We start from the raw sequence: 21274 nt of genomic DNA, 5'->3' as shown, positions 1-21274 counted from the left end.
CACAGCTCCAGACTTGAGAGCAGAGAGGCGTAACCCACACCCTGGGCCGTCCTGCTTCTGCGCCTCTGACAGCTGGTGGCTGCCAGTCTCAAAGGGACGTCTGATCAGCTGTCCTGGACCTGCCGACGTCATAACTTGGGTCACATCTCCAACCTCTGGGCAGGCACCTCCCTGAGCCCCCTGCTCCAGGCCCACCCAGCACTCCTGGGCATCACCACCAACTTTCCCAGTGACAAGTCTCACCTGGGGGCTGAGAAGCCTGAGCAGTCCAAGGAGGCTTGCTGATAAAGGCAACCCTTCAAAGAGGCTCAGAGAGACAGAAGTCTTGCTCTGAGGTAGAGAGCAGAGTCTCATCGTCTATTCCCTCCGGGATGCCTGGATGTGAAAATGAAAGGGACTCCAAGGCAGGCAGGGTGATGAGCACCAGTAATCCCAATGACTGGGGAGGCGGAGGAGGAGGACCTCGAATTTGGAGGACAGCCTCAGCAACTTAGTGAGCCAGTGTCTCAAAATAAAAGAAGAGCTAGGAATGTGGCCCTAGGTTCCATCCCCAGCAGCGAATAAATAAATAAAAGGATTGGAGATGTAGCTCAGTGGTAGTGTGCTTGCCTAGCATGTGAGGCCCTCGGTTCCACCCCGAGTACTCAAAACGACAAAACAGAAAGTGGCTCCAGAGAGTGACAGCAGAGAGATCCAGAGTGGAACCAGCCCCTGCAGTCAGAGCCGCCGTTGGCCCTGCCCTGTGCCCTGGGGCCTGCCAGAAATGCCCAGCTACGGGCCTTCTTGGAAAGAAAGAGTACAGGAGCTGGCCTCTCCCGCTCTGGTCTCTGGATGCTGAGGCTCAGGCCACCCAGAGCAGAATCCCTTCTGTGAAGAGCCCAGAGATCTCTGTGCAGCTCTGGTGGGTCTGAGTCCTGGAACAGAGAGGAAGCCACTAGCCCCTACCTAGATTCCAGGTAAAGGTGTTGAGGGAGAGCCCGTGAAGTCTGGACCTTGCTCCTGCTCATCTTAAAGACCTAAGAGGTCAGGCAGGTCCATGTGAGCACAGGGTCCCCCCAGTCATGGTGAGCACACAGTACACGTGGCCTCTGGAACATGGGGCATCCTCTACAACAGTGCTGTTCATCTACACCATGAGCCCCTCGTCTTCTGGAAGCAGTGAGGAGGGGCTCCTAGAAAGGAGGAGCCTCCTTGCAGGGTGGGGCCAACCATGCCTTGACCTGCTGGCTTTCAGCAGTAAGGGCAGTGTCCCCTGGAGGGGTCCTGTGGAGGATATGGCCCTGGTGTCACAGGGCAGCTCAGAGGAGTAGGCTCTGAATGGAGGCTGCTTCCCAGAGACCTAGTGCCCTGGTGGCAGCGGTGGAGACTGGAGATCAGGATGCGGTTGGGGATGCTGGTGAGGTCAGCAGCCTTCCTGCCCCACCCACTCCCAGGGCCCTCCTGGCGTTTTCTGCCATTGAGTGGCAGAGACGTGGTTTCTGCCTGCTCGCTCTGTTTGCCCACATTTTGTGAGCTTCAGACGTCAGTGGTGTATGCTCACAGCAGCAGGGTCCCTGGCCAAGGCCCCATGAGTCCCCACCTTGTCCAGCAGGGGCTGACAGAGGGTGTGACGCTCCTGGCAGAGCAGCTTCTGGGGCAGAAGGTGGTAGTGGCTGACGCCTGGGCCAGGGCCTGGGCCCTAAGGGAGGATATGGCAGGGCAGCCAGGCCTGGGGTCTAGGCAGGGCCTGGGGAGATCCGGGGATTCTCAGGGCAAGGCGGATGGAAAGTGAGCCTAGCGAGAGCACAGAAGGAAAGAGAAGGTGACCCAGAGTCCCTGGGGGCAGGTCAGAGCATCCTGCAGGGGCAGGGGCCCCAGATTCTGAAGTGGGAAGGGAGCATCAGGAGGCTAGAGGGTCTTGCCCAGAGGGACGGGGCAGTGCGTGTGAGCTGTGGGGGAAGGAGGACCCCTCCCCAGCTAGAGGAGGCTGCAGCCACCGCCAGCTGCAGACCACAGACCTTCCAGGCCTCACAGATCCCACCCCACAGCCCCTCCCTCCAGGTCCCCAGCTCTGCCCCCCCCGCCCCCCGCCTACCCTGCTGCCCCAGCTCGGGGCAGGGCTGCATGCTGTCCTGCTTGTTGCAGAACCCAGCGAAGGGGACTGAGCCATCCAGGATGGCTGATGCCCTCGGTGGTAGATTCAGGTTGTCAGAAAAAAGGTGCTTGGGAAGGGGAGTCAGAGGACTGGGAGCAGGAGAGCCAGGCACTGGGGTCAGACGTGCTTTGGACTGCAAGTGACAGAGTGCCCCAACAGCACAAGGACTCGATAGCACAACACGTCATAGAGTCGGGCCAGATGGCCAAGGTGGCCAGGCCAGTGAAGGCTGCCCCACCTCAGCTCGCTTGCTCCCGCTGTGAGTGGCAGCTCCCGACACTAGCCCCTCTCCCGACTTGTGGATTTGCTCATGTGGTCGGCCACACCTGCTGGCCATTTCCCGCATGGGATCAGGACCCTCCCATGTGGCTTCTGTCTTTAGGTCATTGAGCATCTATCAGGCGGCTGTGGTCCCAGAGCTTGCCCTCGGACCCCTGAGCAGCTGAGGGCGGCTCTGGGACCTTGAACCCCAAGGGGGGTCACGGCCTCCTGTCTCTCAGCATGGAGTTGGTGTGGCCTGGGAGGCCGTCTGAGTTGCCTTCAGTCGACTGCTTACTCTGCTGTCGGTGGACTTTGGGGCTTTTCCACCTCGGGATGATTTTTACATGAGGTGGCTGTGGACACTTGTCCACATTCAAGGGCGCTTGTTTCTGGGGGGTAAAAGCCCAGGAGCAGAACAGCCAGGTCTCAGGAGAGAGTTTGGTTCAAGCAGAAGCCTCTAGATTGACAAAGTGGCTGCCCCATTGGGTGCCCCTGCAGGGACATGGGGACTGTGGCCAGCTACCACCAGGGACTCCCCAGGCAATGTCCTCCCACCAGGGACTCCCATGGCCACTGCCCACCAGGTATAGGGGTGGGGCTTAGAGGCTGGAGAACAACTACAGCCCCAGGTTTTCCCCAGAGCCGCAGAAGCTGAAAGGAGGCTGGGGCTGGCAGGGCCCCTGTGTTGACCAGGGCACTAGGGTCCTTCTCTCTGACAGGGTTTCCCCCAGTCAGCCTACGGTGTGGGTCCCTCGGAACAGAGGCCTCTGTACAAGCTCTCAGGCCCAAGCTCCCAGGCTCCACTCTGCCATCTCCAGTCCCTCCCCAAGACCCCAGGACTCCACTAGGACACTTTCAGTCGCCTCCCACTTCCCAGCCTCAAACTGGAGCATGCCATGCCCACTCAGATGAGCCTCTGAGCGGACCCCCACCCCAAGCTTGGCGGAGATCCCTCCCCAGCTAGAGGGGGGTGCAGCCACAGTAGCTGGTGTGTTTATTGGGGTGCCGTTGGGCAGGTAGTATGCACAACATACGTAGGAGAGCCCAGAGCCGGCCCAGCACCTAGAACGGTGTGGAGGGCACAGGTGGGTGGCCTGTGCCTGGGGCGCTGCCCCACAAAGCCCACCCCCAAGATGCTCTCAAATCTTGGCCAGGGTGGAGTGTGCGTCGGGCTGTTCCTCTTGAATGGGGGTCCGGAAGCTGTTTCCCCCTAGGGAGAAGAGGGAGGTGGCTGGAGGTGGGGTGTCTCTCTCCTCCAGGAGGGGCCTGGGCTGGTCACAGTGGACACTCACCGGATGACCTCCAGGCCCTTCCGTGCAGGTGCAGGGCCAGCAGGACAGCCAGGGGAGCCAGGAGGCTCAAGCCCAGGCCCAGGACAGCAGCCAGCGGGAGGCCTGCAAGGAATGTCAGTGAGGGGGGACTCCCACCCCACCCTCCATCCCTACTCCCCTTCTGGGCAAGGCCCCTTACCCCTGCGGGCCTCTGATGGCGGCGTGGAGGGCCCTAGAGAAGTTCCAGGCAGGGCTGCAGTGGACAGGGCAGTGGTGGGCCTGGCTGTGGGGCCCTGGGTCTCCCAGGGTAGTGTGCCTGGGGAAGTCCTGTTCTCGCAGAGGGTGTCTGAGCTCATGCTGCCTGGTTTTAGGGTGCGCTTCCCGGTCAAGGTGCAGCTGGGGGAGGGGGAGTCGGTCAGTCAGGCCAGAGGGTGATGGGCTCCACACCGGATGACCTCAAAAGTTTCTGACTCTAGGCCAAAGGTATTGGAGGTAGCGCCCTACCCTCCTTCCTCAGGCCACACGCCTTGCTGCACCTACCCTCCATCCCCATGACCCCCAACCCCTTGTCCCCATTTTCCCCAGCTCCCTGCCGCCTCTGCACCCCAAACCCACACAGCACGCCTCTTCCAGCTCCTGGAGTAGAACCCCGGAGGACGGGGGCCTCACACCCCTGGGGCCCCGAGTTATGGTCCCACATGCCTCCACTCTACCCGCAGGGACCCTGCTATTGGGGACAGGCCTGCCGTTGGGGACAGGCCCCAGGAGCTCCCCAGCCAGGGCTTCCTGCTCCCTGACTTGGCCCAACCCTCAGTGGGAGCCCAGCACTCCCCCACCCCGAGCCCCAGCCCCAGCCCCCAGCCCCACTCACTTGGTCCAGGGCTTGCAGGCCTTGTTGTCGCCTGGTGAGAAGTGGCCAGCAGGGCAGGGGGCACAGTCTGCAGCAAAGACCCCGGAGGTCTTTGAGCTCTGACCCCGGAGGTTCCTGGAGTTGGGGCCTGTGGGGCTGGTGCTCACCCCCATGGCAAGCGGGTGGGTGGAAGGCCTCTGGAAGACCCCTGTGCGTTCTGCCCACTGACCCTTACCAGGGAGCTGATGGGGAACCCCATTCTTGATGTGACCCTTCTGGCCCAGCCCAGAGGGGGAGACACTGGGGACCGACTGTGTGATGTGAACCATGGCTCATTCACACCCTTACCAAGGCCTGTGGCTTGAGGGTACCACCTCACACGCACTGGACATGCACAGACTCTCCCCCACCCCGGGCCAGGGCCACCACAAGGCTCACCGACTCCAGGCTTAAAGCCATCCAGGGGCTGAGTGCCTGGCCTACAGCGGCAGACAGTGTCCTGCGTGGGTGTGCATTTCTTCTTGAGCTCACTCCCACTTCCTGGGGGTGCAGGTGGAGGCTGTGGAGGAGGCTGCAGACAGTGCCCCAGGAAGGGGGAGCTGGCCTCCTCTCAGTGCAGCAGAGGCCAGGACTGAGGGGCTGCTCCAGCCTCATCCCAGGCCCCCCTCTGCAAGCCCTGAAGCCCCAGGGTCTCAAGCCTTCCCTCCGGTGACCTCTCCCTGGCCCCTCTGTTCCTCTGAGTCACCAGACCCTGGTGAGGGCCCTGTGGCCGCTCTGGCTCTCTTCCCCACCCTCCTTGCACCTGTGAGCCCGCAGCACCTGAGCTGGACACTGGTGGCTCCTGGGCTTAGGTAAGGCCACACGGTAGGAACTCCACGTGGCCCCAGGCAAGCCACAGCCAGAGCAGAGCGAGCCTCAGCCCCAGGAGGGGGTCTGGGATGCAGGGCTGCTTTCTGCAGCTCATGGGAATGTGGTGCTGGTTGTGGCTGCCCCCCCTGCTGGCTGGGGCCCTGGTGGGTGGGGCTTACTCTGGTTGCACTGGGTACAGGGCTTGCAGGCCTCGTAGTTGACTGCCTCATTGTAGGAGTCCGGGTCGCAGGGGAGGCACACGGTATCCCTGGGTCCCTCACAGCGGCTCACCATCCCACTACCTGCAGCAGAGCTCAGCACATTGGCGGCTGAGCCAGGCTGGCCTGTGGGCACTCACAGGCCACTTCCTGGGCTGCACAGACCCGCGCCTTCCTTCTCAGGACAGGCCCCACTCAGGCCAGGTCCTCCAGAGCAGCACCCAGCGTGCTCCTCCCAGGACACCATGCCTGTGTCCATGTCACCTCTCCTCTGGGTGTTCCCCACCTGGAGGCTACTCACCTGGCTGGCACTCTTGACAGCACCTTTGGCCATTGGGATAGGTGTCTCCGACACAGTTCAGTGCAGCCCTGACTTCAAGCAGGAGCCCAAGGAGCAGAAGGGCAGCAGGCCCCCAAGCCCCCGCGCACATCCTCATCTCTGCCTTCACAGGAGTCTGGGGGTTTCCTGGCAGGATGTGGCTATAAGGGCTGCGGGGGAGGGTGGGGAGGGGCGGGAAGAAAGTGTGTAAGCAGGTGCGTGCCTGTTGGCGTGCACAGGCGTGTGTCCCTGCATCCCTGTCGGGACGAGCGTTCGTCCTTGCTGACGGCCTGGACAACCCTGTCTTCCAGAGAACTGATTACAGGCTGTGGGAGCCCAACCTCACACGTGACTGGGTCACACTCCCCGGCTGGGTGCTGAGGCGCTCAGTCGCAGAAATGTGGCACAGCTTTCCCCACCCTTCTTGGGTGCAAGGGTCGCTGTCTCGTGCCTGGGTGTGTCTTGCTACAGCCCATGGATGGAGCTAGGCTCACCTGTTCCTTTGTAATCTAACCCCTTGCCCTGTTTAGGATAGAATCTTCCATGGAAGGGCCTTGTGTGTGTCCCCTCCTCTTACTGTGCCCTTCCTTGAGTGTGGCCTACCCAGGTGTCAGTCAACCTGCTGACAGTGGACATCATGAAGATACACTCAGCCCCCTGAAACCTGACCCCTGGCCTCATTTGAATAGCTTCCCTCAATACAAGGGGTCAGCGCGTGCTCTCCCTCTCTCTCTTCCTGCGGACCCTTAAGGTCAGAGGAGCCGTCACAGCGACCCCAAAGAAAAAGGTCTTTGTGTCTCTTGTGTGGTTATTTTGTGCAGCCCAGTCGGCCCAGTGTAACTGGAGTGACCCCTGAGCCTTTTCGTCGCGAGATCCGAAACCCGCAACAGGCCACTCACAGGACAGGGCCACACGGAGAGACAGGAACTCCTGGGGCATTCATTCCTGAGAGCAGCCTCGTGTCCACGACCCAGGGCAGAGTGTGCATGCAGCCACCTGGGCATGGGAAGGGAAGAGCACACACAGGTGCACACCCATGTACACATGTGTACAACAGGGACACATACACGTGCATATGTTATTTGTGATAAAGAGGAATCAAACCCAGAGGCACTTTACCACTGACTACATCCCCGGTCCTTTTAGTTTCAAGACAGTCTCACTAAATTGCGAGGTTGGCCTTGAACTTGCAATCTTTCTGCCCCAGTCTCCCAAGTAGCTGGGATTATAGGTTGGGCACTGTGCTTGACTGTCTTAATTTTTTTGCAGTACCAGGGATTGAACCAAGAACCTCATGCATGCTAAGTGCTCTACCACTGAGCTACATCCCCAATCCTTTATTTATTTATTTACTTATTTTGGAGACAGGGTCTTCCTAAGTTGCCCAGACTAGCCTTGAATGTAGGAACTCGAACCCCACTGCCTCAGCCTCCAGAGTCACTGGGATCACAGGCATGGCCACCACACCCAGCACAGACTTTCTTTTCTTACATGTGGACACCCCCTGATACCACTCTGGCTTGAAGAAAATGGGTCGGGTAAGGACTGGGAGGGCTCTCTCTGTCCCTTCTGTACCTATTAAATTGTGCCATGACAGGATCATCTATTCCCGAGTTAATTTTAAAAGCGGCAAATGGAGTTCCCCACCCCTGCAGGATGAGCAGAGGGAAGGGGCTGGAAATCCCCCACCCACGAGCCACACAGGTGAGAGTGGCCTGGCCCACCTGCAGGAAATTCCCAGCCTGGAGGCGGGGCCAAGAGGGGACCAGACAGCAGTTGGAAGGAAGTGGAAGGAGAGACCACCCCCCTCCCAAGCCTCTAAGTGCAGTGGGGTCTTGGAGGAAGGAAGGTCCTCATCTTTAAACCCGTGGCCCATGAGCAGCCAGAAGCCTGCATTTGCCAAATGGTTTCTTTTGAGGGTGAGCCGGGGGTCTTGATGTGCACCTCTTCCACTTTGAAGCAGCCTTCCTCCTCTGCCTGCCCCTCTGGCAAGGCTGGTCTCTTCTGCCCATGGCTGTGCATGACTGGCCAAGGGGCTGGCACCTGCCCACAGGTGACCTGAGGTGCACTGAAACCTGGATGCTGGCTGCCCACCCTCCAGCAGGTTCATTTGGGAAGCAGCATCCCCTGCTTGAAGCTGCCCTGCCGGTAGTGACAGTGGCACTGCCTGTGCAGTTCCCATGGCCTTGGGTGGGAAGTCCCAGGTCTGCAGAGGCACTGTCAGGAACTGCCTCCACTCTGTCCACTGAACTCAGATCCCTGGGGTCTGCAGGGGAGACCACAGGTGTAAGCAAACCCGAGCACAGCCTCACGTCCATGACCCAGGGCAGTGTGTGCATGCGTCCCACCCTCCCTTGAGTATGGCAGTCAGGGGTACCCAGAGCAGCTGGGTCACAAATGGCTGACCTAGGGGCCTCAGAAAGAACAGGTGCGCACACCACAGCGTCCAGCCTGCCCTCAGCTCACACCTCGGCTGCTGCACTGCCCACGGGCCAGTTCTCAGATGCCGCCCCAGCCCAGGGCCATGAGCTGAGGGGGACCAGGAGCACTGACTGGCAAGGACAGGCTACAGGCCAGCCCAACGTGGCCACACCCCAGAAGGGTGGGCATTGCATTTGGGAGATGTTACAGAAGGCAGAGCCTGTGGGGACTTTCCTGCTGACACCACGGTCTGGGATCTGAAGTCTTTCTTCTGGTCTACAAACCAATCCAGATGCTAGCACACCCTCAGAGCTGTCAGGGTCCACCCATACTGCACAGAAGCAGGTCCTGGTGGAAGATGGCCAGTCACACAGGAATGCAGGGTGGGCCCAGGATGGCAAGAGGCAGGTGGCACATCAGTCGTCCTAAGGCACCCGTCCCACTCTCCACCCCCCCCACCATGCTCTGCTGCTGACCCCCACACAAGACTGACTCATCGAAGCCACCCACCAGCTCCATGGGCACAGTCCCCGCTGGTCACAGCTGTCTCATTTTCTGTGGCTGCCCTCTTCCATCTTTAGTACAATCAACTGTTTAACAAAAGCTGGGAACCCCTCACGTTAACCAAATGCCCACCTCAAAAACTTCTAGCGAGGGCTGGGGCTGGGGCTGGGGCTGGGGCTGAGTGGTCGAACACTTGCCTAGCACTGGGTTCCAGTCTCAGCACCACATATAAATAAATGAATAAAGTAAAGGTCTATCAACGTCTTCAAAACAAAGACAGAAACAGAGAAACAAAGACAGACTCTGGTGGAACTGCCTGGCCTAAGACACTCCCAGCTGCCGTGTTCGCTTTTTCCACCAAAAGGAGGGAGCGTGAGAAAAACCGACTTATTTTAGATCAACGGTCCTTGTGACGGGAATGCTGGCGTTTTCTCAGGCTGCCTGCGGTCCCGTGTGGTCCGACAGGCCCCAGGCCCGCCCAGTGACCCACCCGGGCCTCGTCCAGGAAGCAGGGCCTTCCTGACGGCCCGACCACTGCCAGCAGAGCTGATTCTGTCCTTTCAGTTCTCCAGGAAACGGCAGGAGGCACGCTATTTCCCACGGTGTGGGCAGCCTGCGAGGGGCCCAGCGCTGACGCGGTCAGCACCTTCAGCAGAACTCAGCAGTTCTCAGAAGAGACGGAGCCACGGAGGCCCAGAGGGCAGAGCCAGGCTGGGCACGCTCAGCTCAGTCTGGCCTGGGGACTGGCCACCCGCTGGACCCGCACTGCACAGGGACACGCAGGGCAGTGAGCAGACCTTTAATGAACCCGGGCCACGCTGCGGTTGGGGACTGAGCCAGAGCTGTGCATGGCCCGCGGGAAGGAAGGTTCTGGGTAGCACACTGTGGCTGCTGGTGACCCCTGCAGGTGGGACGGGCCCCCACCCAGGGCCGCTCAGAACTCCTCGTGCACGTTGCGGGCGTAGTCCATGAGCTTGCTGCCCGTGAAGAACTCGCTGTACTTGAGCACCTCCTCGGGCTCCAGGTGCTGGTTCTGGTTCTCGTCCGCAATGGCGATCATCTGCTTGGCCTCGTTGAGGGCGTTGTACTCGTTCATGGGGTCCATATAGTTCTGTGGCAAGTGCCGGCATGGTCAGCAGTCCACTCCCCACACCCTGAGTGGCCCAACCCAGCTTGTCCTCCCCCACACACCTGGACACGGACACCGGGACAAGCTAGAGAGTGGCACATTCCGTCTCAGGGGAGAGGCTCAAGGCTTTATTGTTGTAACCACTCAAAGTGTGGCTCCTCGATTAAAATGCCCACTGGTTGCAGGACAGGGATGTGGGCATGTTCTGGAATGTTCCAGAAGGGAGATGATGATGGATGGGAAGCACACAAGAAGCTGGGGGCCTGAAACACCTGCCTGGGGGCTGCAATGGGTCACACCAAACACACTGGTGTGGCCACGAGGCAGGGAGGGCCCGGCCGGCCGTAGAACCCAGGGCTGATGAAGGGCTGAACCGCAGCCAGCCCTGCTCACCATCAGAGACACTGAGGGCTCTGGAATAGAGCCCCGAGACCCCCCACACCCGCCTGGCAGCCCACAGGCCCCTTCAGAACTGGGTGCAATGTGTGCTTCCTTCTGGGCCCTGAGAAAGGGTCCAGGAGCCCCCGACACAGGGCAGGGTGTGCAAAGCGACAGAGCCCTCGTCCATGAGGCCAGGGCCTATCCCAGCACCACCAATAAACAGAAAGCGACTGTGGCAACAGACTGCAGTGACAGCTATTTAACACTAAAAAACAAAAAAACAAAACAGGAAAAGACAGAATCCCAACCCCTCCCAAGGACCAAGCCGCCAAGTCAGGAGCAGGCCCCATGGTCTTCCGGGAGTTTCTGTCTCTCTGATGTGTCTGGGCAGAAAGGCCAACGCCCACCCTGGGTGGGCCCTCCTGGGAAGTGCTAGGTACAACCCAGGACCCGCCACAGCCAGCCTGACCCAGGTCCACGGCCACCGCAGTGGCCATCCTCTCTCCAGTCACAGCTGTGGGCTGGCAGGATGCAGCCCTGTCCCCAGGGCTGTCCGCACTCACCTCCAGCTCCTCCATGGTCACGGTCCCATCGTGATTGGAGTCAATCAGCTCCTCAAACTCTCTCCTCCTGTCTTTCACCCAGCTGTCGTCGATGTCCTGGCCTTGCTGGTTTTCAACGGTGCCCACAGGCAGCGAGATGAACTCAGGCAGAGAGAGCTGCTTGTCGCCGTCCTGGTCTACAGACACGGGGCAGGGAGGGGGGGGACACTTGAAAGACACCTTGTGTGGCGATGCAGCAGACTGTGCACCCAACAGGTGCCTCTTATGGACCTGCTCCAAAACCTGGCCAGGCCTGGCCTGCCCTCCTTCCCGGCCTCTGGGCAGCAGAGTGGTGAAACCTGGCCACCCAGGAAGCACAGGCACTCCAAGTCACTGGTCACCCCCAGGCCTGAGGCCTGCTGGGCCGGATGCAGCCCAGCCATAGGATGGGCCTTACCCAAGTCCCGGATGATCTCCTTGACCATGAACTTGAGCATGCCCCGGCTGTGCTCAGGGTGAAGGAATGACAGGAACTCATCCTCCGTCAGCAGCAGGTCTGCAGGGGGATTGTCTGCCTGATACCAGCGGTCTCTGAGGTTCTCCAGGACTTCCTGTGCTGAGAGAGGCAGGCCTGTGAGCATCCTGGCACCAAGGCCAGAAGGCTCCGAGAGAGCAGCCTGCAGGACGCACTGAGCTGAGGCCCAGGGCCTGGCCCACCTGGGAGGGCAGGGCCTACGAGGCGAAGCACAGGACCCTCTGACACAGCCCAGACCCCCGTGGCCCTGACCCACGGTCCTGACCCCTGGCCCCGCACACTCCGGCTGTTTATTCCTAGGCAGAAGTGGAAATCACGCAGCGGGCTGACTCACCCCGCAGTCTGCAGGAAAGACGGCATCACCCCGCTCCCTACTCACTGCACGTGCAGCCTCACCCAGCAAACCCGGCGCTGCAGAAAACCCAGTTTCTAGAAATGACTGAGGTGGTGAGCAGAGCTTCCCAGGGGCCCTCCCGGCTGGGCCCACGAAGAACTTGTGCACACGGTCCTCGCTCTCTGAAGCGGCAGCTACCTATGTCTGGGACATCCCCACACGTCCCCAGGCAAAACAGGATACCCTCATCCTCCTGGGACCCACTGTGGTCAGTGACCACGTCCTGGTGCCTGCAGCGAGGCTTCACCTGGGTCCTGACTCAGCCCCAGGCCCTATCCTGGCTACAGAATCCCCTCCAGAACCCGGAGCCCTCCTAGCTGTGGCAGCTGGGGGTGACCTTTGCATCTCAGCGCTTTCTGCTCAACAGGCCACCCGGTGGTGGCCTAATTCACAGGACAGACTCTGAAAAAAGATGGGAGCCAGGGGTGGTGGCACATACCAAGAGTTCCAGCTATGGCAGACACTCGAGTCAGGAAGATTGCCTGAGCCCAGGAGTCAAGGCGGCCTGGGTGACCAAGACCCCATCTCAACAAACCAAAAATTAAAACAAAAAAAATTTAGGAAGGTGGGAGACACGGGGCTTGGTAAACAAAACACAGGCTGCCCCCTTCCCTGGCTGCTCCATGGATGGCAGGACGGGGTCAACCCTGAGACCCAAATGGGACAGGCAGACCTGCTGAACAGCCCATCCCAAGACCCTTTCTGTGGGCAGGATCATTGCACAAGACAGCACAGGAGTCTTGTAGCACTGTCCCACTGAACTACCCTAAGACCTGCTGGCCAACCCCCAAGACACACTCCCTGGCACCTGTGGATGGGACCTCTGTGGGAAGAGGATCTGGACGTGAACCTCCGGATCTGGTGGAGAAGGTCGACGTACAGGTTGGAGCATGGACTGGGACCTCAGGGGCACACAGGCACCCAAGATGCCATGAATCCTGACACACCGCTACTGAGTCCAAGGACAGACAGGGACTTCGCATGTGCAGGAAGGACATGTCCTACACAGGACAGACACACCAAGTGAAGGGGCCCAGAGACGACCAGCCCCCAAAGGAAGATGAGGTGGAAGACAGGGCCAGCCAAAGCAGCTCCCAACTGCTAGGCAGGAGGACAGACCCCAGGGCCCCCCGAAGGGGAACTCCAGGGGCAGCAGAGACAGGTGAGCAGGGAGGAGGGAAACCCAAACATCCAAATCCCACCTTCGGGACAGAGCTGGGCTGGGCAATGGGGCCCGTCAGCCCAGCATGGGGACTGCTGGGGCCCAGGAGTTTGAAACCCATCTAAAAAAAGAAGAAACCGGAGAGAAAAGAGAAAGACAGGAGCAAAGTATTACCATGGTAGGGCCTGCGCACGGGCAGCAGGAGGGCTCACGGCTCACAGGCTTCCCTGCTGCCCACTGGGCCCCGCCCCGCCAGGGAGCCACACACCCCAGCTGAAGGGTGGCATGCAGGGCCCACAGGCACCAGCCCCCACGGGGACAAGGTGGACCGATAGGACACCACGGGCCTAACCTATGTGGAGCCAGACGTGGGCCGAGGGAGTCCCTCCAGCATGACAGGGGCGAGGCACAGGGAGGGCACAGAGCCAGATGGGTCTAGTCCCCTCATCCTGCTTCACAGGGCATGTCCATGAGACAGTCCTCCCCACAGTCCCCTGGAGCCGGGCCCTGCCCCTGCCCCTGCCCCCTGGTGTGGCATGGCTGACACCAGGCTGAGGATTCCCCGTCGGCCTGCTCCCCACACCGCACACCTGACTGAGGCGGGGTCCCCTGGAAGGCACAGAACGCTGCCCGCTCCTGCCGGACTGCTGCTCTGTGAAGGTCTCTGCCAGGCCCTGCCCCACGTGCCTACCACTGGGCCTGGGATCGTGGCCCAGGCTGTTCTCTCCATGGAGCCTCCCCTCACGGGGCCAGCTCTCCCTGCCTCCCGAGTCCAGAGATCGGCCTCGATCGTAACTAAGCCATGGCACTGAGGTGTACAGTGTGCCTGCCAGTTATGCACCCCAGAGCACCTACCCACCACTCACCGCCCTCCCTGCGGGTGCCTCAGGCTGTGTGGATCTCCACACAGCCCCCCGTTTCCCTCTTACCCACCCACCCACACCGTCCAGAGGACACCACACGCACATGCCCAGGGGTGCTTCACCCTCCCCTATACAACTGGAGCAGATCCCCAGGCCCAGGCCTTGCAAGGTCTGCCAGGCATCCTGTACAGACCCGTGAGGCTCAGGTGCCCTCTAACCACAGCTGGCCACACACACCCAGCAAGGCGACCCACTGCCCCACCGCCCAGGAGCCAGCACTCACTCTCCTCGTCCACCTTGAGCTCCTCGTGGTTCCTGATGGCATCAGCAACCTCCTTCTCACTGTGGCCTTTGCTTACCAGGAACTTCACTTTGTACTCATCCCAGGAGACGCGGCCTAGAAGAACAGGTCTGTGAGGACACTTGGCAGGAAGCACTGCGAAAGAGACTCTTAGTTATTGTAGGACATCTGTGAGAGACCCTTTGGTCACAGTGAGCTGCAGGGCAGAAGACCGGGACCACCTGCTCTCAGCATCCCCCCAAGGCAGTGGTCAAGGGGTGGAGCACCCAGTGCCTAGCCCACAATCCGGGCCAGCACCCTGGACCTGCCTTTTCACCAGCAGGGCCAGCGGGGGTCTCCATCACACAGGGCCAACTGAGGCACAGCCTGGCTGTACACAGGGCAGGAGCCCCAAACTCCTAACAAGCCGAGTTTCTTTCAAGGAAACATGAGGACCACACTTGCTACTCTGTGTACCCTACATCTTCAGTGAATGCCAGCCACTGTGAAAACAAACCAGCTGGCAGCGGCTCTGTGTCCCTATGGTGCCCCCTGCCATGCTCAGGGGCCCCTGCCTCTGGCTTCCTTGATCTTCTGGTCCCTTGCCTGGAGCCCTATCCACCAGGCCCCAAGGTACCATCGCCATCAGGGTCCACAGCCCGGAAGTGCATCTTGTTCTCCTTAACAGCCTCCTGGAAGTGCTCGGCCGTCTTCTCCATGATCCAGCGCTGCATCTCCTTGGCACTGATCCTCCGGTCAGTGTTCACATCCACCCTGTGGAAGAGCAGACGGAGGGTGAGATCAGACACGGCCCCCAGAACCCCTGACAGACAACATCACTGGCCTTCAAGACTCCAAAGGCCGCTGCCAACCTGCCAGGAAGAGTGACACCACCCTCCCCATGGTGATGCAGAAAACCAGGGCTTAGGGTTTTCTGGGGGGCTGTTGGAACCCTGGAGAGGTGGGTGGTGTGGTCCGCAGCTGCCACTGGGGGCAAAGTCCATCCGAGGAACAGACCCTCCCTCAGGCACAGCAGCAGAACCATCCAGACCCTGTGGCCTCCACTCATGACTGTTCACCGAGCACACTGTGCAGCAGGTGGCCACACAAATGCCTGCCCATCTGCAGGACTCAGAGCAAAGACCCTGTCAAGGGAGGAAGAGACCCAGGGCTTGGGGACAGGCGACAGGAACAGAGGAAGCAATAGGAGCCACGTGCATGTTCTGTGACTGTGGCCACTGCGTTGCTCCCCATCTAGCTAGAAGTGCAACCTTCTGTGACCCCACCCCACCGTGCCCTTGACCACAGTAGTGGCCAGCAGAAAAGGTGGGTGTGAGAGTGTGAGAGGGAGAGTAGGTGTGCGTGTGCGCGTGCGCTGACACATAGCCCCAGGGAGTCTCCTGGTTCAGAGTCCTCAGACAGCTCACCCCTGGCCCTGAACCTCTGCTGACCCAGGCTTGAGAAACAGCTCAGGCCAGCAGCTCCACCCTCAGCCCAGCACCACAGACCTTATGAGCCCATGCTTGTAGTGCTGTCCCGTACAGGATGTCCTCGGGGCCCCCATCGTCTCCCACCATGAGCAGCCAGACTGGACCTTGTGGGTGAACATGGCATGCAGGGGCACCTACTTGGAGAAGATGACCATCAGCTTTCTCCGGCTCCTCCGTGGCTCTGCATCCTCGTCAAACCCGTCCATGTCTTTCCCCAGGAAGACCTCCTGGTGGAAGTCCTTGTTAAGGTGCCCGTCCATCTCCAGCTTCACCCCATTCAGGTGGTCTGGGGGCAGGATCTCGTTCTCCTCCCTGTTGACTGCCCTCTCCCGAGTGGAAGAGTGGTTGGCGGGTCTAGCAGATGCGTCCATCAGAAGGATAACGCCCAGGAACCAGAGGCAGTGTGCAGCCAGGCCACAGAGGGGAGCCTGCCTGGACACCATCGCTGTGAGCCAGAGAGGGCGGACAGCTGGTAATGTGCAGGCCAGGAGCTGGACACAGGGGAGCTGCAGAAGGCCGTGGCTCCAAGCAAAGCCTCAGGCACCACCAAGGGCTGAGGCACGGGTTGAGGCCCAGGGCCCAGAGCTTCCAGACCTTGAAAAGCAGTTAATGGTCTAGAAAAGAAACACAGATCCACCATTTAGTGCAACTCAGCAAACACTTCAGCAAACATGCTCATCTTACAGCCAGAGGCAGAGGTCCTCATTCACAGGATCAAGACCACGAGTGGTAGTTCTTTTTTCTTTGCAGTGCTAATGGAACCCAGGGTAGGCAAACACTGTCATTGAGCTACAGCCCTAACCTCCTCCCTACTTTTTTAAGGACCCTGGGTCTCAGTCAGGCATGTGGCTCACGCCTATAATCCCAATGGCTTGGGAGGCTGTGGCAGGAGGATCACAAGTTCAAAGCCAGCCTCAGCAAGTTAGCAAGGCCCTAAGCAACTAAGCAAGACCCTCTCTCAAAATAAAAAATAAAAAGGGCTGGGGATGTGGCTCAGTGGTTAAGCACCCCTGGGTTCAATCCCCGGGTTTCTAGCTGTCTCTTGCTGAAAGCGGTCAACTACCCCATGACAATAGTATAACCTGCCGACACAGCGTGACTCTACCCCTCCTCCTCCAACATGTACCTGGGGCTAATCACTCACTGTCCAGGTTGTGACTTGAACACTCTAGAGCTCCATTACCTTGGCTAAGTCACCCGACCTTTCTGACCTCAAGTGTTTCACTGAACATCATGAAGCTCACCACCCCACACATGGGGTTTTGTGAGGACTGGGGACCCTAATGCAGAGTGCTGGCAAACTCTCCCACTCACCCAGGAGGGATCCAGCCCCTACTCCCTTCACACTGTAATGACCGACCCCTGTACACATGTGCATATACACATCCCTCTATGCACGTGTGACCCACCCAATACACACATCCTCATTCACATCTATTGGGGAACACCAGGAAGGTGTTTCATGTGCCCCTGAAATCTGTCCACCTGGCAAACCCCTGCTAGCCCTTCCAGGTGCCTCTGTGCCTGGTGGCTGCTCTACAGTCCTGTGGATCCTAGTGGGGTATCTTATGCAGCCTCTGTCTCCTGGAACTACCACGCTATCAGCACACACCAGACACTCAGGAAGTGCTGCCTCTGGAGACATAAACAGCAGAGATGCTGCTCTCAAGGTGGTGGGTGGTGGTGGCATGCGGCCTGCCAAGAGCCACAAGCTGAAGGGACCTGGGGTCTCCAAGGAAAGAACTCAAGCCTGCCCTGCTGCTTCCCGGGGCAAGGACCAGGACAGCTGTCTTCTGGTGGTGACTTCATTAACCACCGATGCAGACACACACAGGTGCAAGGAGCCGAGCTCTGCTTCTCGCCACAATCTAGGCCGTTCTCGAGCCCACCTTGTTTTGGAACTGAGGGTTGAATCCAGGGCGCTCTACCGCTGAGCTACATCCCCAGCCCTTTTCATTTTATTTTGAGACAAGGTCAGTTGCCCAGGCTCTTCTCCAACTGCCTCAGCCCCCTGGAATTACAGGCATGCACCACCACACCCAGATTGATCCTGTTTGTTTTGATGAGTCACAAGGAAACTAGTGCTTACACAGCATTTAGTGAGCAGCAACTCAAATAATCACAGTATCAGGAGTCCATCCAGTGACATTTCTCCTGGCTTCACAGCAGACACTTATCTTATCGTGAAAGCAACAACAGGACTGAACCAGTCGGAAGCTCACTTCCTAGCCTCTCCAGTCCGGAATGGGACTTCCTAAGGAGCCGGGCTCCAGACGTCACTTCCCCACGAGGAGTCCTTCCCACCCACAGCAGCTGGACGCACCTAAGAGGGTCTGTCCACCGCGTCCCCAAACGTTAACATCTGCCTGGACTCTTCCAAGAGATGGGGGCCACACTCAGATAAACTTCCAAGACGGCACGTCCTACAACGTTTTATTTATCACTCTCTGAGCTCCTCCTGGCCCCGGTTCCTCGGTCCCGCGTGACTGTGCCACTGGTGTGGAAGGGACAGCAGTGCGGGGGCGCGGCGCGTCTCCCCGGACGGGGCTGCAGTTCTGGGACCGGCTGCGGCCGCACTCACGCGTAACAAGGATCCAGAGACCGAGCCACGGTCGGGGGCTCTGCGCTCGGCTCCAGGCTCCGAGCCCCGCCGCCGGGCGGACGTGCACGGAGGCAGCAGGAGTCGGGGCAGCCGAGCCCAGCCTCGGCTTCCCGCGGGCCCGAGGACGCCGGCTAAGCCACCTCAGCCCGCGAACCCAGACCCGGAGCGGACAAAGCGCCTCGACCTCCGCACGCGCACTCGCGAGCCGCTGAGCGCTTCCGGCACAGCCCTCACTCACCGCCTCCTGCACGCGCCGGTCCGGGAGCGCAGCGGAGCGCTCGCGCCGCTAGCCACCTCGGCTCAGGCCGCCGCCATCTTTCTTCCGGGAAGAGGCGGGCAAGCCATCGGGCCGTCGGGGACGTGGGCGCCGCCATCTTTCCCCCGGGCGGAAGCACCCGCGCGGACGTTCCGAGGCAGCCAAGGAGAGTAGCATGCGGGAACACGTGATGAGTGTCCTGGCTCCGCCCTCCCCACCCCGGTAAAAGGCCGGACCCAAGCACTACCGAACTCGCGGCCCCAGGGCGACTTCCGCCCACGGCCCGCCGCCCGGTGGAGCACCAAAGAGAGGCCCACACGCCCGGGAGTGTCGTATGCACGCGTCGCCCCCTCGGCGCCACGCCTGCGCATTCAGCGCGGCTGCTGCCGCGATGAGACTTCCGCGGCGCTCGTGGCGGCGCCGGGCGGCGCTGGGCCTGGGCGGCCTCGCGCTTTGCAGCGTCGCGCTGCTGTATCTGGCGCGCTGCGCGTCCCAGGCAACCGCTCCCCACGCCGCCTCGGCGCCCCGCGCCGCCGCCTTCTTGGCCGTACTGGTGGCCAGCGCGCCCCGCGCCGCCGAGCGCCGTACCGCTGTGCGCAGCACGTGGCTGTCGACGGTGCAGCGCGGCGGCACCAGCGACGTGTGGGCGCGCTTCGCCGTGGGCACGGGCGGTCTGGGCGCGGAGCAGCGGCGCGCCTTGGAGCGAGAGCAGGAGCGGCACGGAGACTTGCTGCTGCTGCCCGCACTCCGCGACGCCTACGAGAACCTCACCGCCAAGGTGCTGGCCATGCTGGCCTGGCTAGACGAACACGTGGCCTTCGAGTTCGTGCTCAAGGCAGACGACGACTCGTTTGCTCGGCTGGACGCGCTGCTGGCCGAGCTCCGCGCGCGCGAGCCCGCGCGCCGCCGCCGCCTCTACTGGGGTTTCTTCTCGGGTCGCGGGCGCGTCAAGCCCGGAGGTCGCTGGCGCGAGGCTGCGTGGCAACTCTGTGACTACTATCTCCCCTACGCGCTGGGCGGGGGCTACGTGCTCTCGGCGGACCTGGTCCATTACCTGCGCCTCAGCCGCGAGTATCTGCGCGCGTGGCATAGTGAGGACGTGTCTCTGGGCGCCTGGCTGGCACCGGTGGATGTGCAGCGGGAGCACGACCCGCGCTTCGACACCGAGTACAAGTCGCGCGGCTGCAGCAACCAGTATCTGGTGACACACAAGCAGAGCCCGGAGGACATGCTAGAGAAGCAGCAGATGCTGCTACGTGAAGGCCGGCTGTGCAAGCGCGAGGTGCAGCTGCGCCTCTCCTATGTCTATGACTGGTCGGCGCCACCTTCGCAGTGCTGTCAGCGGAAGGAGGGCATCCCCTGAGTCCCAGGGACACAAACTCATCTGCCAGGCCCTCTAGAAGTACCTGGCTTATGCGGTGACAGCGGATGCCAGGCGGCAGCAAACAACACCTAGCCCCCTTCACCCCAACCGCACGCCCAAGTTGTGCGCTTTTGTGGACACGTTTGTGGTCCTAACCAGGAACATCTTGTGGGTTTGGAGACTCCTGGAGGTGCTGCATAATGCAGCTCCTCCTACCCCTGGTCTTGGCCTACATTTGCCCAGCCTAGCTGCTGCTTCCCGTTGGGTGAGGGCAGGAGGAACCTCCCTGGCCCCTGGGGCCAGCAGCTGCCCTCACCTGCGGCCTAACTATGTCACCATCCAAAGTTGTCACTGCATTATTTGGATAGGTCACACTCTCTTGTGTCTGTCACATGTCAGATTTGAATTGGTTTAACATTAATTAGCTTTAATGGCATTTTGATCTGTTTCTTGAGTGAGTTCATGGTAAATATAATTCAGTGGTTGCCTGTGACCTGTATGTAAGTATTGTACATTTGTGTCAATGAGAGTTCCACACAGACAGTGTGCAGGTCTCTTTTTACTATTATTTAAGAAAAAGATTTTTATTTCAGAACTTGGAGTTTGTGGGTTAATCTTTCAATTAACTTGAGTGGATGACCAGGCCCCTGTATGTTAAACAGAAGAATTTTAAGCTGTCCGTTTTTTTTTTTTTTTTTTGTCACACAGGTCAGTTGTGTGTCTGTTTCTGAACAGACTTTCCTTTTAAGGTTTCCACACAGGCCTTTAGATTCCTGGTTGCTCAGACTTGGCACCATTCTGAGGAATCCAAGCCCTTGGAGTGTTGACCAGGACTTACACACTGGCATACTGACCACAGGAACCACCATATTTTTAACATCCCTCATCCGTCCCTGTTTTTGTGCCCATTGAGTATGAAAAGCTGGGGCTGGGATATGGCCCAGTGTTGAAGCACTTGACTAATGTGTGCAAGGCCCTGGGCTCCACACACAAGAAATGAAAACTGTGGTTGTTTCATGAGGTGACAGATGGTGGGAGCCACTGCAGCCTCCAACCTGTGCGGCTGGAGCCCCGGCTTCTTGTCAGGGTTGGGTTCTGTAACTGGGTGGCTGATGTCTTTCGGAGTTCTCGGGCTGTGAATTTCAGGCACAGGATTGGGTTATTTTGTTGGAAGGCGGTGAAGAGGGTCTGTGGCCAGCCATCTGAAGACTTATCTCCCACCCGAGAGCATGGGGCCAGACTGTCCCAGGCTGCAGGGTTGAGAGGAGGTGGAGCCAGCAGTGTCCAGCAGGCCCCTGAAGCCCGGATGAACACCCTGCCTGTACATCATGCCTAGATGGGACTGGAAGAATCAGGGCAGCAGAAGGGCCCTGCCCACTGAGGGGGTGCAGGTTCCCCAAGGGTGTTGGTAACGGAGGACCCAGATAACTACTTGCTGTTCTCACCTGGG

The 21274-nt window shown here is 59.9% G+C and overlaps 3 protein-coding genes across 7 annotated transcripts in view; 1 reads left to right on the top strand and 2 right to left on the bottom strand.

The window, feature by feature from the left end:
- Positions 1-3372: 3372 nt before the first annotated feature.
- Tnfrsf4 (TNF receptor superfamily member 4) lies at positions 3373-8767 on the bottom strand. 3 transcript variants are annotated; one of them, XM_046424429.2, is made up of 8 exons: positions 6802-8767; positions 5885-6072; positions 5545-5667; positions 4955-5056; positions 4538-4604; positions 3866-4062; positions 3688-3789; positions 3373-3595 (listed from the first exon to the last, which is right to left on the bottom strand). In XM_046424429.2, exons 1-8 carry the CDS (start codon positions 6975-6977, stop codon positions 3390-3392), a joined length of 1161 nt encoding a protein of 386 aa, XP_046280385.1. In that variant the 5' UTR covers positions 6978-8767; the 3' UTR covers positions 3373-3389. The 3 variants fall into 3 exon arrangements, with proteins under 3 accessions (XP_046280385.1, XP_046280386.1, XP_046280387.1); XM_046424430.2 differs by having other exon boundaries at positions 3373-3605; positions 6802-8764; XM_046424431.2 differs by having other exon boundaries at positions 5885-8763.
- Positions 8768-9611: 844 nt separating this feature from the next.
- Positions 9612-21274, bottom strand: part of Sdf4 (stromal cell derived factor 4) — a 32341-nt gene continuing 20678 nt past the window's right edge. Inside the window, exons 1-7 of one of the 3 annotated variants that reach the window (XM_046424433.2) lie at positions 18444-18580; positions 15742-16217; positions 14751-14887; positions 14117-14230; positions 11337-11495; positions 10901-11076; positions 9612-9938 (exon numbers count right to left, since the gene is read on the bottom strand). In XM_046424433.2, the coding sequence (XP_046280389.1) occupies positions 9762-9938; positions 10901-11076; positions 11337-11495; positions 14117-14230; positions 14751-14887; positions 15742-16046 (1068 nt within the window). In that variant the 5' untranslated portion in view covers positions 16047-16217; positions 18444-18580 and the 3' untranslated portion in view covers positions 9612-9761. Of the gene's footprint in view, positions 9939-10900; positions 11077-11336; positions 11496-14116; positions 14231-14750; positions 14888-15741; positions 16218-17926; positions 18065-18443; positions 18581-21274 lie in introns of those variants that run through there. The other 2 variants (XM_046424435.2, XM_046424434.1) reach the window with 2 other exon arrangements.
- Positions 18604-20419, top strand: B3galt6 (beta-1,3-galactosyltransferase 6). The gene has a single exon (XM_046424438.2). The coding sequence runs from the start codon at positions 18796-18798 to the stop codon at positions 19822-19824; it is 1029 nt and encodes a 342-aa protein (XP_046280394.1). The 5' UTR covers positions 18604-18795; the 3' UTR covers positions 19825-20419.

This window comes from Marmota monax, unplaced genomic scaffold (genome assembly GCF_021218885.2).
Source record: "Marmota monax isolate L192 unplaced genomic scaffold, Marmota_monax_Labrador192_F-V1.1 WCK01_AAM20220418_F8-fsc00080, whole genome shotgun sequence".
Classification (NCBI taxonomy): Eukaryota; Metazoa; Chordata; class Mammalia; order Rodentia; family Sciuridae; genus Marmota; species Marmota monax.
The sequence above is the reverse complement of the archived record's forward strand: the minus strand, read 5'-3'. Positions and strand labels throughout refer to the sequence as shown.